Below are 14,819 nucleotides of genomic sequence, written 5' to 3'. Positions count from 1 at the left end.
ATTTCTGGTTCTCCAACAGGGTTCAACGATTGGGATAGGGAAGATCCAATGGACGTGAAATATTGATTAAAATTGTTGCAGATATCTTTAATATTTTGGGTTTGGTTGGGGTCTCCATTTTTAGAAAATGAATTGAATGGGAATGATTGATGGCATTTTGATTTATCAGCAATCTTTTTCACTACGGTCCAAAACTTTTCAGGATTATATGAAACCTCATCAATTTTATTCTTATAATAATTATGTTTGGCTCGTTTAATGGTTGAGTGTAATAAGTTTCTGAATAGGATGAATTCATTTTTTAAAGCAATGCAGTAGGGCTGTCTATTAAGTTTCTTCTTAAGTTTATCGCGGTAACGTATTGAATTTATTAAGCCTCTGGTAAACCATGGTTTGATTTTTGTATTTTTTGAAGTTATTTTTATTTTAGATGTCTTCTCAAGTATAATATTATGAATAGTATCTATAAATAGATTAGTTGGTTGGTCCCAACTCTGTACAGATAAGGAATTCTGAACACCATTCCAATCAATTTTTAAATTCATCTTTTTCAGGAAGTCTGTCTATTTTATAAGTTGATATTATCACTGATAACCATAACACTGACAACTTGATCATTTGTCTAAAACTGATTATAGGTAGTTCGTTTAGACGGTTCTCAACAAAATTGTAATCTATAATATTAAGAAAATAAGGTACGGTACATGTATTCTATATGTATAATTATAAAATCCATTTTAAATTTTCTATAATTATTATCAATACTGTGAAAAATTATTCAATTTGAATTACAATATATTACTTTATATTCACATAATACAATTGTTATGAATTGATAGATTGAATAACTCAATAATATTTATTTTAGTCTGGTTCAGTTCAGTACCAGGAACAGTAGAAAGCATTGAAAATTGCACCCCCTACGTTGAAGCTGCTATAACAATGAAATGAAAACTTGGAATAGTGAAACAATACATCATTTTAAAGAGAATTCAATGCTCTACATACCTACAATAAGCATTAATTTTTCGATGCATTATTGGAGAGTTATAAGCCCTGAAATAGCAAAAAGTGGATAAAAACCTGTTATTTTAACAATTACAAACCTTCAAGAGCGAATATGTTTGATATGTTCTCCTCCTAACTAGTCTCAACAGAGCTGCAGTTGTAGGGAAATGCGTAAAAGTGTGAAATTATTCATCAAATTGAAGAAAATTCAATGTTCTATAAGCGTATAATTAGCATGGATTTTTCGTATCGATTTTTAAAAAGTTATAAGAGAAAAAATGGGAAAACATTGGAGGTAAACATGTTTTTTCAAAAATATCACACCTTCAATAGCGGATATATCGAAAACTAGAGAAGATATAAAAACGTTTTGGAATGAATACTGTAGGAAATTATGTAAGCTTTAATTTTGTATGTAACAGTTATGTCCGTGGGATACATAATTTTTAAGTTATATGAGAGAAAACAAAAATGGTACATTTGAACCACCCCCACCCCCTTAGCATAGGGGGTAGGTGTGGGGACTTTTGACATGTTTACCTCCTTACTACCCGGAACAGATCTGCGGGGTCAAAAATTGTCTTCCAAACTTTTCCCTCTGTACCCTCTTTTGAGCATTCATTGCCTGGACCATATATCTGAGTCAATATTGTAGTTTGCTTATTTCACCTTCCGCTTTCTGCCCGCCCTTTCACCGAACAACCAGTCTACGGATCTTCTCATTAGATCATATCTGTAGTAGGTGTTCGTTGCTTTCATAATCTGAGTGTATAAATAACAGCTAGACCGTTGTGCTAACTCTATTCATTCACCAGCCACCTCATTTAATATCGACGACAGAAATCAGATTCGTTTGAAAGGAGGCATTGAAAATGCGGAATGCCATGGCACAGGGAGATAGGGCGTTTTCAACTTTTGATAGATTTATACCGATAGGTATCGTGGGTTCGAATAGCTCAAAGTACAACAAGTATTCAAGATTATCTTACTATATTACCCAGGCTTAAGTAGATACTTCGTTTGTAGTTTCAGTATCTTCACCATAGTCGATAGACTATAACAAATGTTATAGTAGTAGGAGATTTCAATACCGATTTTGCCAGGCAGGATAAAATGACAGAGGATATTAGAGATATTATTAATATGAATAATTTAGAAATTATGGTCCACGAATATACAAGAGTAACTCGAACTTCACAGACAATTATTGATAATATCCTCACAAATATAGAAGGTTGTAATGTCAGGTTAGGTAGCTCAGATCTATCAGATCATAACTATCAAATTTTAGATGTTAAGTTGCAGGGCCAGAATCCAAGCAGAAAAAAAACTTTTGTGAAAGAAATTCAGCAATATGAGCTAGGAAATATATATTGTTTGAAGCAGGAACTGCTTCAAGAAAATTGGAGTAGTGTTTATAACAGTTGTAACCTAAATTACAAATATAAGCAATTCATTGATACTCTAAGATTTCACATTAGTGTATGCTGTCCAATAAAAAAAGTCAAAGTAAAAAGTAAATTAAACAAAGTAGATGAATGGATAACTGAAGATATTCTTACTCAAAGAAATATTGTTAGGGAAGCTTATGAGGATTTAAATTAGTGAGGGATGTTCCGAGTGAAGTCAAATACAAATGTCTAAAGAAAAACTATGCAAAAGAAGTGAGGAAAGCTAAGTGTAAGAAAACAGCTGAAATATTAACAACTAGTACCAATTTTAACTCTGCTGTTTGGGAGGTAATTAATAGAAATAGGAGAGCAGCTCAAAAAGATACAGTTACTAATGTCCCTAGAATAATCGATGAACATGGAAATTATATGGATGATAGTATAGACATTTGTAACTTCTTCAATAAGTATTATCAACAAGTTGCATATAATCTCCAAAAGTCACTGAACACTAATACTTATAATACAACTACATTAATGCTGAGCCAATTGAAAAGGTATTTAAATTTCATCCATTATCAAGAGATGAGTTGTCAAGAATAATAAAAAATTTGAATAACAAAAAAACAGTAGGATTGGATGGGGTCTCAAGCAAAATTTTAAAAGAATGTGAAAATGAATTACTGGACCCTTTATTGCATCTCCTTAATACTTCACTAGAGCAGGGTATTTTCCCTGATGATCTGAAACAAGGAAAAATTTTGCCAATTTTCAAGAGCGGTGATTCTGAAAGAGTTGAAAATTATAGACCCATTAGTATTCTAAATGTAATAAGTAAAATTTTTGAAAGAGTAGTTTTAAATAGGCTATTGATGCACCTGGAAGAAATTAATTTCATATGTGATGAACAGCATGGGTTCCAGAAAGGGAAATCTACTAAGACTGCAATAGTATCCCTTGTTGAAAGACTAATAGATATAATAGATTCAGGTGAGAAGGCAGCCGCAATATTTCTTGATTTATCCAAAGCTTTTGATTGTGTGAACCATAGAATATTATTGGAAATACTAAAAACTGTAGGTGTGAATGGTATAGAACTAAAATGGTTTGAATCATATCTCATAGGTAGAAACCAGTGTGTTGAGCTTACCAAGGTGGATGGGAATGAAATAGTAAAAATTAAATCTCAAAAACTGGAGGTCCAGGCTGGAGTACCTCAAGGCTCAATTCTGGGTCCCTTACTGTTTCTGTTGTATGTGAACCAATTACCAAAAGAGTTAAAGATCACAGAGCTCTGTTGTTGCTGATGACACATCGCTTATCTTTAACAATTATTATTAGATAGTCTAGAAATAAATGCTTTTACTGGAGTACAGTCAATTGTCCAATTCTTGAAGCAAAGGCAATTAACAATAAATAGTAAGAAATGTCAATTCCTACAATTCAAAAGTAAATATAATTCAGTAGAGGATAGAGAAATAAATGTGTTTGTAGAGGAAAATGAATTAGACCAAGAAGAGAAAGTAGCATTCTTGGGAATTTTATTGGACAGGAAATTAACATGGCATCCTTACATTGAGAGGATATGTAATAAGATATCATCTGGGGTATTTGTCCTGCGGCAGCTTGCTAGGCTGAATGATAAAAACTACTGTTAACTGCTTACCATGGACTTATACTATCTCATATTAGGTATGCTATTTTAGTATGGGGTAATTCATCTCAACAAAATATGGACAGGGTGTTTAAGATTCAAAAGAAGGCACTCAGATGTATAGAGAAAGTGAATAGGTTAGACTCTTGTAGGCCTTTATTAAAAAGCTTGGTCTATTAACTGTGCCATCTTTGTATGCATATGAAGTTGTAATGCATGTGAAAACGAGTGGTGTGATCCAGAATTCAGATGTTCATGAGTATAATACGCGAAACAGAGCAGATTATCATATAATGGGTCACAATAGTAGGTTATTTGAACAAAAACCAGATTATATTGGTAGGAAATTTTATAACAAGCTACCTCAAATCTTGAAAAGTAATGATGATTTGAAGATTTTCAAAAAACAAATTAAAAAATATTTAGTTGATAGAGCTTTTTATAGTGTACAAGAATTCCTTTCAAACCTAAACTAGGTTGAACTACTTAGTGTTAGAATTATTATGTAATAACATGACTTGTCTTATACTCCATGACTGGAGTCTTTAGGACGTAATCTTTAATCTTTAGGACAATGAAATTGTCAAATCTTGGCAACATCCACTGAAACATAATTATTACAATATCCATTGTGAACATCGAATATTGTAAATATTAATGAATTCTATATTTTTGATAAGATACATAAATAAATATCAATGTATTGTAAAATATATATTTTTAAAATTGTCAGAGTTGTAAAGTTCTAATAGTTTGTATCAAAAATTGTAAGTAGGCCTATCAATATTCTATGAAAAGTAGTGAGAACACAATGTTTCCATTAAGAAAAAATACTACAACATCCACAACACAAGATTATAAGCTCTAAAAAGTGTCAGAACTATAATGCTAACATATTATAACCATTAATATTTTTGATAATTTGCTTGACTGTTACTAACATTTAACACACATTTTTTTAGTACATTCCCATCCTTTTATCCGTTTTTGATCATTTTCGTGCTCATTCCAATTTATATTTTAAATCAATTTGTGGATCAGTAATAGTAAATTAATATTTTTTAAAATAATAACTTGAGATATAATAATAACTAAAGATTCTTATTGAAACCGCGGATTATTATTAAAATTATCCATTGCAATATGCACTCATCATATTTTTTTGAAATATCATTGCCATTCTGAAAAATGTCTGGAATAATATCTGGTGGAATAACCTGGTGATGTTAATAATACGTGTGATCTGGCTGGCTAAGGGGTGGCTATGGTGTCAGAGTTTTCAGGCCAAATTTCAGAGCCTCTGACATAACCTCTCTAGGCAGCCGAGACCGCCAGGCAACGTGGACATACAAAACACAGTAACTTTTTTACATTATATCAAGAATTGTATTATAAGTATAGTACTGTGTATTGCGAAATAATTTATTGTTTAATGGAGAATTATGTTTATTGATTTGTTTAATTTTCTATTGCAGTGACGTATGAATATGGAAGCAAATGATAGCCAATCCACTTCGACTGATGACCCATTCCTTCGCGCATCGCTGGAAGCAGTCGCCAGCCATGGTCATGCCATGGACGCACTTAGTATCAAGCGCAGGAGGTACATTCAATTTAAAAAAAAAAAAAAAAACTCTAAAAACTTTTCATTTGAAGATATGGTAACTAAAACAATCAAGAAGAGTATTTATTTGAAAGCAAATTTACTCTATTTGATAGATTTATTTTATAGTTTTTGTCTCATGCGTCATTGATAGAGCGAAGTGAAGTCGAAGATTCAAGTCGACGGTTTAACACTTCTCTTCATGTATTCATGTTTATATGCTCCGCATTCACGGCAAAACGCGGCAATAGATTCACATGGAATTTGACAGATATGTTCTTTTTTGAATTGCGCGTCGACGAATATATAAAACTTTTTGAAATTTTGCATTATTACGATCATATAAAATGAAAAGGATCCTATTTTATACGTCAATTTTACCGTAAAAATCAGACTATAGAATTATTCATCAATATCGGGGGACCGATCTTCGCTCTGGAGTATAAAAGGGTAGAAAATTTGTAACGAAAGATTGAATTTATAGTTCATATTTTATTTATTCAATTTTCAGTCGTACAATTATTTTTACAGTTATATGAGGAGGCACAACAGGCTTATGCCCAAAACTGTCCCTTTTCAAATTTATACTACAGTCCCAAACATAATCTAGGTTAAGCTACTATCACTCATCAAAATAAAAAAATATTCACTCTTCAAAAAACAAACACATCGTCAATTACAAATAGATATACTATGAATTCGATTTAGAATGATATACTATGTATGTGTGCTACAATTTTTGTTAATATACTATGTACCGTTCTACACTAACAGCATCTAGTTAATATTTTTGACTTTCTGAAGTTCACATGTTTTCTAAAAAAAGGAAAATAAACAAAAATAAGTTTTTCTTGCTGGATTATTCTTCTCGTAAAATCAGCTGAGGAATAACCCACACATGCACTCGCTCACTCACTTCCTTGACGGTATCGACAGACGACAAAATTTCCAGCTGTTTTTCCGTGGGCGTATTTATCCTTTCAATGTTCTTCAGCGAGTTATCCCAGGGTTGAGACCTAGTGCAATCGAATTTTCATATCATAAACCTACTTTGTTCCAAATTTCATGAGAATCTTTAGAGCCGCTTTCGAGATCCGGTCACATACAGATATACATGAAAATATCTAAACATACAAACAGAAATTGCTCGTTTAATAGTATAGGATAACAGCTGTAAGGTGGATTTTCAATTGCATGCAATGGTTGCGTTCAAAGCCACTGATCGGTGAGTGAACTATGAGACCGGTCAGTGGACGTGGCGCTGAACAAAGCACTGTTTGGTCTAACTCAATGACCTTGAGGAGCATACACTCACGTGCAGCGCTAGTGTACTTGGAATTGAAATGACCATTAAGGGGACAACTGGAAGATTATTACATACCAAAGACCTTGAAGTTTTTTGTATTATATATTTGATATAAATTTGTATATATATATATATATATATATATTACATAATATATCGCGCTAAAATAACTCAATGGCAGCTTTCAATTTCAAGTAAGGCCTCTTCCACATGGCAGAATCCTGGCTCCTAAAGATCATATTATTTCATAAATATTAGATGAATATTATTTCATATTTCGCAGCTCTCCTGTGCTTTCACATGAGGATCTTACAAATAAGCCGACGGATCTAACAATTACGCCGACGTTTGCTCAAAGTATGACTCATCACTTTTTCTCAAAGTCCAACTTCCTTAAAAATATAGATAGAAGATTTATGATTTCGGATTTGTATTCAGCGACCCTAAATTCTGTCCCATTTTCAAAAATGCCCGAAAACAAGGGAGTTATAGCTGTTTTTAATATAGCTTTCCATTATCATATGATTATATAGTAAACGTACTAAGATAACAATACTCCTGCCTCACGAAGAGACAGGCAAAGGTTTTAAGAAGTTTTTAAACACCTGAAAAGTTTAAACATGTACATTTTTAATTTTTAAAAGTTCTAGTTTTCAAAAAAAAGTTAAACTTTAAAAAGATGAATCCAAATATGAAATCATAAATCATCTCCACTCATCACCCAACAAAATACGAGGAAAAGGAATCTTGTACAGTAAACTTCACTGAATTTCAATTGTCATTCAACAATCTAATTTATCAGGTTTAAATCGTTGAATATCACTTTAAATTTCCAGTAATTATTGACTCTGTTTCTTTGCAACAATCAGAAAAATCTTTTATGAACATGCAGTGTTAAACATTGTGCTGACCTGAATCGATCCATGGTAATAATAGGAATTGAAAGAAAAAAATGTCATTCCATTCCAAGTAAAACGAAACTGATGACTGTGTTTGTATTAGAACTGCTGAGTGGATAATGCATACTGAGAAAGTCATGAATAGTCCTGACCAGCCTAGCGACTTTGATGCTTTTTACACCGGAATCTCGTTTTATTTTTATTAAAGAATGAAAACCATATATCATAGTACAAAGCATTTCGATACTTTGTATTATGAGTATTGATTAACATAATCATGGCTTGTCGATTTTAGTCGCTGAGCTGAATCCTCAGTCGTAGAACTATGAACCAAGCGCGAGCTTTTGCTTTCTATGTCGTATACCGTCGACACAAACTTCGGCTTTTTTGTTGTTCGATTTGTTGCCGTCCTTATGAACTCTGTTGAATCAAACAATGATATTTAACAAGTATCGCTGAACCTGGTAGAATTCATAGGAACAGTAAAAAATCAATTTTACTGAAATCGATGTGAATGTAACTGGATTTAGAATATCAATACGATAATGTGTTCTATCACAATTTAATGATTATCACAGAAATGTTTAAGTGTAAACGTCGGGCGCGAACCTACTGCCAAGGGAGACAAACACATTCATGTAAAGCTTGTTAGCTTGAATAGTGATCTGGATATCTGTTACACGTTTCTAGTTCAAGACATAATATGTCTTAGAATATTTTTTAATCTGTTTTGTCAATCGGCAGAGAAACGTTGGTTTTTCAAAGTTATCTTACTCCCTTATTTTTGGGTATTTTCAGAAATCAAGATAAATATCCCACCAAATTTCCTACACGGATACAGTGTAAGTTGTATTATAATAGCTACAGTACATACGTACTGTATAGTACAGTACCTGTTCGTTTTTACCGTTTAATTATATATGATAATAGAAAGCTTTATAAAAACAGCCATAATTTCCTTGTTTTCGGATATTTTCGAAAACGGGACTTACGCCTTAAAGAATTTGGGGTCGCTGAATCCAAATCCGAAATCAGAATCTTTCTATCTTCATTTTCAAGAAAAATAGATTTTGAGAAAAAGTGATGATCGGAGAGACATAGGATCCTCATGTGAAAGCGGCGATTTGTCCGCTAGTATCTCGATCAAATCAGGTTTCTGCTTGCCTCGAGGGGAAAAGACGTGACCAAAAAGTTTCCTGGCTCGGGATCACCATGTGAAAGACATGATTGGACTCAATGTACTTCGACAAAAAAACGTGAACACTGTTCAGTGTTCAAGTTGCACGTCTCCTATCGTGTGAAAGAGGCTTAAGAGCTAGAGAGAGCTAGCATTGGGAAGGCATAAGCATTGTGGGTTTATACCTCTTTAAGGTCTTTGGTCTAACTGATAAGAAAAAAAATTACGTCATATCCGGTTCGTTCACTGATCAGCTCATTGTACTTTTCTACCGATTGAAAAAAATGTAAACAGACATGGCTGAATACGAGGTTGTTTACAAACAATGGACTCTATTTCAATGTATTTGGGAGCAGAAAAATGCATGATTACATAAATCCAATAACATTTGAAATATTTTCCAAAGAATTTGAAACAACTCCAATAACTTGATGGTTTTCCATTTTAATTGATTACACAATGAAACAATTATACAATGAAATAAGTAAGGTTCTATTTTCGTTTACAAATATGAGCAGCAGAGGAAACATCTGTCAGTCATGACTCATGAGCAACCGTTCAGCCACAGAATACATACTGAATGGAAAGTATTAATCCAACCAATGCATTTTACATGACTCCAAAACTTGAGCGCACTAAGACCACGACACGTGACTGCACCATCTTGTTAGAAATACAAATTACTGCTACTATAGTGAGGTCCACGCTATAAAGGCAGTGGAGAAAGATAGGAGAGCAACGTTGCCGATCCTCTGTCTTGTCAATGCCTTCTATTTACGGAAGCTGATACAGGTTTATTGATGTAATTAACTGTTCATGAATTGTTAATTGTTAATTAGCAACTGTTAACTGTTAGCAATAATTATTGACTATTCATTCTTGTTTCAAATAATCAATATATTTCAATAAGCAAGAAATTATATTTTTCAATAATTTCATAATGAATTTCCATAATTAAGATGAAATATTTTGTTAATTGATTATTAATTCTACATTGTTAAAAGAAGATCTGGCAACACAGCAAAAGAGAGAAAGAGATAGCGCTATCCGCTTTATTGAATGATAGACAAGGATAGCATTGCTAATTAAACACTGCCATCATAACGTGGAACTCACTTTATTACAATGCCACACTTTCTTTCAAGATGGCGGATTTTGGCGTCAGGATACTAGCCGACTTTCCATTCTGTGGTTCAGCGCCACAGATCTGTGATCACTAATCTGTGTTCAGGTTTTTTACTTTCCTTGCCCTATTACCATAGGTAAGGAAAGTATTGCTTTCCGAAAAAATTAAGGTACCCCAATTTCTAAATTTCTATACGTTTCAAGGTCCCCTGAGTCTAAAAAAGTGGTTTTTGGGTATTGGTGTGTGTGTGTGTGTGAGTGAGTGAGTGAGTGTATGTGCGTCTGTGTAAACGATATCTCATCTCCCAATTAACGGAATGACTTGAAATTCGGAACTTAAGGTACTTACAATATAAGGATCCGACACGAACAATTTCGATCTAATGCAATTCAAGATGGCGTATAAAATGGCGAAAATTTTGTCAAAAACAGGGTTTTTCGCGATTTTCTCGAAAACGGCTCCAATGATTTTGATCAAATCTATACCTAAAATAGTCATTGATAAGCTCTATCAACTGCCACAAGTGCCATATCTGTAAAAATTCCAGGAGCTCCGCCCCATCTATGCAAAGTTTGATTTCAGATTCCCAATTATCAGGCTTCAGATACAATTTAAACAAAAAATTCCAAGTGGAAAAGATTGAGTATGAAAATCTCTACAATTAATGTTCAGCAGCATCTTCACCTAAAATTTAAAATAAGCTCGAAATTCGAGAAAATGTTATTATTTCAATTGCAAACTGTTGGCAACCGTTGATTTTATCAAATCATTCACTATGAAGAGATGGCAGACTTCGTGTGTCTCCAGCGTTATTGTCCTGTCACCAGCTGGCTTGGATCTTTGAATAGTAGACTTGAAATGCGCTCGAACACTAGCGTCTGGTGATAAATTTTCATAACGGCAAGGAAAGTCGTGTGAGTGCGCCACACCAGATTTTTACTGAACGTAATAAAACACGATGGTATTGATCAGTGGCTTTGAACGCAACCAATGACGCATGCAATTGATAACTCAAAGTAACATATTATTTTCTCCCGAGCTTTCTCTGCTTCTAACTCGGTCAGCTTTTGATGATAGTAGTTGTTTACAACAGATGATTCGCATTGTCGATACACCAACCCAAACAGCCATTTTTACACCGATATCTCGCCGACAGGACAGAATTTACTCTGATGGACAGTATTAGAGGAGGCTGTGGTTAATAACTGCGCGAGGTCTACTGTTCACAGAACCACTAGTTCCACAAAAGACCACCTGCTAATCGATTAGGTGCAAAATATGACTCATGTCGCACGCAGTGTATAAGCACTGATCTAATAAGCTGGTTGGTTCAAGTGAGACATCAGCTGTGAAGACATTATACAAGGCCCCCATCAACGGTCAAAAAGTTTGTGCACACCAGTACAAAATGGCAGATTTCACTCGTAGGCTTTTTCGTCTCAGGTTCCTGCACAGCGTACATCTCCAGCAGCTATTCTCTTCCGCGAAAAAAACCTATGTATTATGCTGATAGGTTGACCATGATATACGTTTACTCAATCTTTCTGTGCGATTTTTCTGTGCGAATTTGTTGGAAATAGCTGAAAACTGGAAAATAAGATGAACTGCATCCTCATCCTGATATCGTTCATGATTTTCGTAACTTTTGTCTGTTTTGTAATTTGCAGTAGTTCAAGATCGATAAAGAGGAAGAAGTTTGACGATGAGCTGGTCGAATCCAGTCTGAATACTGGAGAGAAAAACACTTTGGGACCAAAAGTGCAGAGAATCAGGACTCAGTCGTTGACAGTTCCATATTCTGGTATGATTCATATTCTTCATCAAAACTTATTCAAATATTTTTGAAAAACTGAAAGGAATGTTTTGTTTCTTCAGTTAATGATAATTGGCCGATTGCATTAAAACGTTCAAAACACAGAAAGTTACAGATAAAGAGCTTTCATTACTGTGAAGTAATCTAATTATTGGGAGAGTTGAATAACTGACCTCTAAACAAGACAGCCATGTTTTAGTTGGGTAGATTTTCGAAAAATATCATTTTTCAGGTTTATAAAAGACGATGAGTTAAAACCCGCGCTCTGCAAGTGTCTGAGAAAAACAAATATGTAGATCGAATTATAGTTTTATAATTCCATGCTGAAAATTGAAAAAGTATCATCCTATCAAATTTACTTGATAGCAATAGAATTTTTTAAATAATGGGATGGTTATCTATTATTTTGTCAAAATCACGTGGATAATCTTCATTGAAGTTCAAAATTATCAGCAAAAATTATAATTGCGGTTTCGTTTCATAAGTATGAAAATTGAACACAGCATAAGAATACAATAAAGAATTGAATATTGTCAACATACATAGGTGAATACAACATTAACCTCCCAATATGAGACTTTCTACAAATAATATTCTAAATAAAACAAAACAAGTTTACACTAAGGCAGAATATCTGTCTCTTACCAAATTGCAACCTTTCCATACAAGCCCATTCAACTGAATATGAATGAGCCAACACGGCATCGACTGTAGTTTGACTCCTGCAAAGGGAGCGGTTTCACTCAGTGATAAGTTGTCGCCTAGATAAGCTAAGAATCATGCGCCTGCTATTCCCGTTGGAAGGGGGACCGCTTGAGCCAACTCCTCTAAATATGAATCATGAGTTGTAAAATCGCTTCCTGGTGGTTCGGAACACACCTAAAACTGTAGGTTCACTCATCTCTCAATATGATCCGTCTCATTACCCACGCACAAGCCTAGCGTGGGTAGAACTCATGTGAGCATCACCCTCAGCAAAAAAAAAAGAAGAATAGTATCCAGTAATATGGGCTTGCGTGAAAAGGTTGCCATTTCGTACAATCTAACATGTGGATATTTTGTCCAAGTTTCCAATAGTTTTATTGAGTCCTTGATTAACTAGTTAATCAAGTTAATCTAACTAGGCCGGCCGGCCACTAGCTACAAGTCTTATTGTGCAATATTGTTCAATGTACAGACATGTTGTGGCATCAGCGTAAGGCTTGGAACGAGCATTTTTTGAGGTTAGATTTTTGTGTCTTCATTTCTTTGTTGTTTTCTTTCTTCGCTGCTATGTTTTATGTTAAATTATTTTTATAACATTATAATTTGTAATTTTCCATTGATTTATTTATGTTAGAAACTGCTTTTAAACAGCTATTTTTGTCTTGAAGCCTTTTATTGAAGGCACAAAAAGTGTCCAATATCGTTATGGCTAGCCTTACTGACTATGATTTTCTCGATCAATATGACTGAATTGAGTACTATATGAATGGTCTGTGGATGAGCAGGATCCGACGTGAGCGCATTGAACGCGGTGAGCAGTCAGCAGCCGGGGGCGGCAGCAGTTGCGGCGCCGTCGGCTTCATTCGCAGACGGGGGCGGTGGTGGCGGCAAAGCGAAGCGCTCGTCTGCGGCCAAGTCGGGCAGTGGAGGCGGGTCGGGGCGGCGAAGTCGCAAGGTGACCGGCAAGCCTCCTGGCACCACCAAGGACCTTGGCCGCTGGAAGCCCACCGACGATTTGGCGCTCATCACCGCCACACAACAGGTCAAAACTAAATATTTCTACAAGAGACCAACTTGATGCTGTTGTCGTTCATTCTGCTGTAACTTCAATACCTATTTAAAGCAATGCAGAATGGTGTCTTGCATTTTTGCTTACTGCTTTTTCAGGGTGTCCACGCGGCGGGAAAACCGGGAATTGTACGTGAATTTCATTTGGGCGGGAAATGTACGGGAATTTTGTCGAGATAAGGGAATTTTTTTGACAATTCTGTCAACTAGCTAATTTTATATTAATTATAATACTAAAGGACAGAGTTGAAATTCAGCCGGTGGATGAGTGGTGTATTAGTAATGGGTGACGCAGGTTGGAGTATCAATAGTATCGAGTAGGAGTATCGATGTGGCGTTTTATCGGTGCCGTGTATCAATAGGTTCTATCGGAACGAGTAGGTTTTCTTTCGATATTAAGGTATGTCCACATATGTACAAAATATAACCAGTAGAAAGTTTAATTTCAGCCTTTGCAGTCTTAATCGAGCGCAAACCGCTCATGAATCGCTGTCATGTGCACGAGGCTTGTAAATCGAGCGATTTGCCAACCGCGCGACAACCGAGCGTAAATCGCTGTCATGTGAACAAGCTTTAAGTCAAAAATTTTGTCACAGACACCCCCTTCAAATGTCATTGTCAAACGATCAATTGTTGCAGCAATGAAAATTTCACCCCCTACATTGAAGCTGCTATAACAATGAAAGGAAAACTTGAAACAGTGAAATAATATATCATTTCAAAGAGAATTCAATGCTCTACAAACCTACGATAAGCATAAGCTTTTATGATGCATTGTTGGAGAGTTATAATCCCGGAAAGAACAAAACATTGGATAAAAACCTGTTATTTTCACAATTACACACTTAAGAGCGAATTTCTCGGGAACTGTTGGGAATATCACAAAATTCCACTGAACAAAAAGTGTAGAGAATTTGTCAAGCTTTATTTTTAAATGTTTATTTAAGTCTGTTGAACGCATTGTTCTCAGGATATGAGCGTGGAATCAAAACGCTGAGAAATGCAACTTTTAAACCACCCTCATCCCCTTAGCACATGAGTTAGGAATGGGGACTTTTGACATGTTCTC

General features: G+C 34.8%; 1 protein-coding gene across 4 annotated transcripts in view; it reads left to right on the top strand.

Annotated features, from left to right (window-relative positions):
• The window catches only part of LOC111052320 (microspherule protein 1), a 104,516-nt gene that overhangs the window by 51,572 nt on the left and 38,125 nt on the right, over positions 1 to 14,819 (top strand). For all 4 annotated transcript variants that reach the window (XM_039421476.1, XM_039421475.1, XM_039421477.1 and 1 more), the window contains 3 exons: positions 5,529 to 5,656; positions 11,832 to 11,965; positions 13,468 to 13,724. In XM_039421476.1, the coding sequence (XP_039277410.1) occupies positions 5,535 to 5,656; positions 11,832 to 11,965; positions 13,468 to 13,724 (513 nt within the window). In that variant the 5' untranslated portion in view covers positions 5,529 to 5,534. The remainder of the gene's footprint in view (positions 1 to 5,528; positions 5,657 to 11,831; positions 11,966 to 13,467; positions 13,725 to 14,819) is intronic.

The sequence above is a fragment of the Nilaparvata lugens genome, chromosome 2, assembly GCF_014356525.2.
Source record: "Nilaparvata lugens isolate BPH chromosome 2, ASM1435652v1, whole genome shotgun sequence".
In the NCBI taxonomy this organism is placed as follows: domain Eukaryota; kingdom Metazoa; phylum Arthropoda; class Insecta; order Hemiptera; family Delphacidae; genus Nilaparvata; species Nilaparvata lugens.
Note: the sequence above shows the minus strand (reverse complement) of the source record. Positions and strands in the feature narration are given on the sequence as shown.